The 2,500-nt window shown below is 49.9% G+C and overlaps 1 protein-coding gene across 1 annotated transcript in view; it reads right to left on the bottom strand.

Moving 5' to 3' along the window:
- LOC135546697 (homeobox protein cut-like 1) overlaps nucleotides 1-2,500 on the bottom strand; it is a 27,804-nt gene that overhangs the window by 21,986 nt on the left and 3,318 nt on the right. Inside the window, exon 3 of the mRNA XM_064975312.1 lies at nucleotides 788-1,516. Within this exon, the coding sequence (XP_064831384.1) occupies nucleotides 788-1,516 (729 nt within the window). The remainder of the gene's footprint in view (nucleotides 1-787; nucleotides 1,517-2,500) is intronic.

The raw sequence follows: 2,500 nt of genomic DNA, 5'->3' as shown, positions 1-2,500 counted from the left end.
GTAGTCTTGTCCCCCTGCTAGTCAATACTATTGAACCTGACTGGTAAACTGTAGTCTTGACCCCCTTGTTAATCAATACTATTGAACCCGACTGGTAAACTGTAGTCTTGCCCCCCTGGTAGTCAATACTATTGATGTGTCAAGGCTTCAGTATTGACACACACAGACTGACTGACAGACACACACACACACACACACACACACACACACACACGCTGACACACACACACGCTGACACACACACACATGCTGACACACACACACGCTGACACACACACACGCTGACACACACACACGCTGACACACACACACACTGACACACACACACACACACACACACTGACACACACACACACGCTGACACACACACACACGCTGACACACACACACACGCTGACACACACACACACACACACACTGACACACACACACACACTGACACACACACACTGACACACACACACACACACACTGACACACACACACACACACACACACACACACACACTGACACACACACACACGCTGACACACACACACACGCTGACACACACACACGCTGACACACACACACGCTGACACACACACACTGACAGACACACTGACAGACACACTGACAGACACACACACACACACACACTGACAGACACACACACACACACACACACACACACACACACACACACACACACACACACACACACTGACAGACACACTGACAGACACACACACACACTGACAGACACACACACACACACACACACACACACACAGACAGGCCTCTCACCTCTCTGCCGTCCCTGGATACTGCGTAGTGCCAGGATGTTCTGCTCGTCAGACAGGAACTGCCTCATCTTGTGGAAGGGCTCTTTGCCCCGGATGGTCAGCTTGCTCCAGGGTTTGGGCCGAGCCAGGATCTCACTGACCGAGCCTTGGGACAGGCCCAGTACATAGTGACCAAACACCCGCTGGCCAATGTTGTGTTGAATCAGCTGCTCCTTGATCTGTCGGGCGATCTCTGAGGTGTCCATGTCCTCCCAGTCAGACACACTGTCCCCAGTCCCCTCAGACTGGCTGGGAGAGGGGGACAGGGCACTACCGTTCACCTCTGGGCCTGCAGGAGACTGCTGGGTGGGCAGGGGGCTGGCCGAGAGCGGGACAGGGCTAGAGCCGGAGGTAGGGGTGTAGTGGACAGGGGCGAACAGTAGAGCTGCTCCCTGATTGGACTCCTGCTGGGCTTTGGAGTAGAACGTCTGCATGAGCTGGCGCTGCAGGAGGGAGTTGAGGGACATCTTGCCCCCCACCGGAGGGAAGTGGGGGCTGTAGAAATCCTGGCCGATGCCTGTGGGGGTGAAGGGGTGTGTCCCGTTGGTGGTGGAGGTGTAAGGGGGGTCGGAGGGGATCTGGGGCAGGTGGAGATGGGGGGACGGGGGGAGAAGAGGAGGAGGCAGGGAGGGGGTACTGGGTGTGGTGGTCTCCTCCACGGATGCCTCTTTCCCTTTTCGCCTGGCTGACCCTATAAGAAAGGTCAAACACAATGCATTATGGGGGAGAAAACAAAAAAGGGGTCTGAATTTAAAAAAAAAAGTTTATTTTTAAGGTCAATTTTGTTTAAAATTTAAATATATATTTCTCTCCCTCTTCTTTGCTAAACACCTCCAGACAAGATGCCCATGATGCATTTGTGATTTGTACCTTTCTTGTAAGTGACAACCTGGAATAAAAAAAGGAAGCACTTAAAATCAGTCAAAATGGCTGCTGCCCAGCCCGGAGCCTGGCAGGCACGGAGGGGCCCAGTGGCTGCACCGCTACAGTAGAACAGTGAATCTGATTGGGCCCAATGGCAGTATAGAGTGCTGTGATTGGTCGTCTGTGAGGGTGAAGGATCTGGTTGCGATGGCCCCCATGTCAGGGGGAAATTGATTTCCTTTTTATGAATCCTTAGTTCAGTGTTTACTTCCAGAATAAAAGTAATTCTATTAACACTGACGTTGAAGTCTTTCTGGAAACTTAATCATTCCATTCCAGGTCGTGATTTGGACATTGTTATTTGACAAAGAAAAGAAAACGTTTGTGTCCAAAAAAACAACAACAACAACAACCCCGCTCTTGATAAAAATGGCCATCAGTCATTATCCAGCAAGGTAAAGGTCATGTCAAATGTAGAGAATGTTGACACTAAGTCAAGCACTCTGGCTTCCTAAAACTGAGTACAGGAACCTCCCATTATAACCTGAATGTGTTGCCAGGTAACCTGAATGTGTTGCCATGTGAATTGTATAGGAACAGCCCATTATAACCTGAATGTGTTGCCATGTGAATTGTATAGGAACAGCCCATTATAACCTGAATGTGTTGCCATGTGAATTGTATAGGAACAGCCCATTATAACCTGAATGTGTTGCCATGTGAATTGTATAGGAACAGCCCATTATAACCTGAATGTGTTGCCATGTGAATTGTATAGGAACAGCCCATTATAACCTGAATGTGTTGCCAG

This window comes from Oncorhynchus masou, chromosome 9 (genome assembly GCF_036934945.1).
Source record: "Oncorhynchus masou masou isolate Uvic2021 chromosome 9, UVic_Omas_1.1, whole genome shotgun sequence".
In the NCBI taxonomy this organism is placed as follows: Eukaryota; Metazoa; Chordata; class Actinopteri; order Salmoniformes; family Salmonidae; genus Oncorhynchus; species Oncorhynchus masou.
The sequence above is the reverse complement of the archived record's forward strand: the minus strand, read 5'-3'. Positions and strand labels throughout refer to the sequence as shown.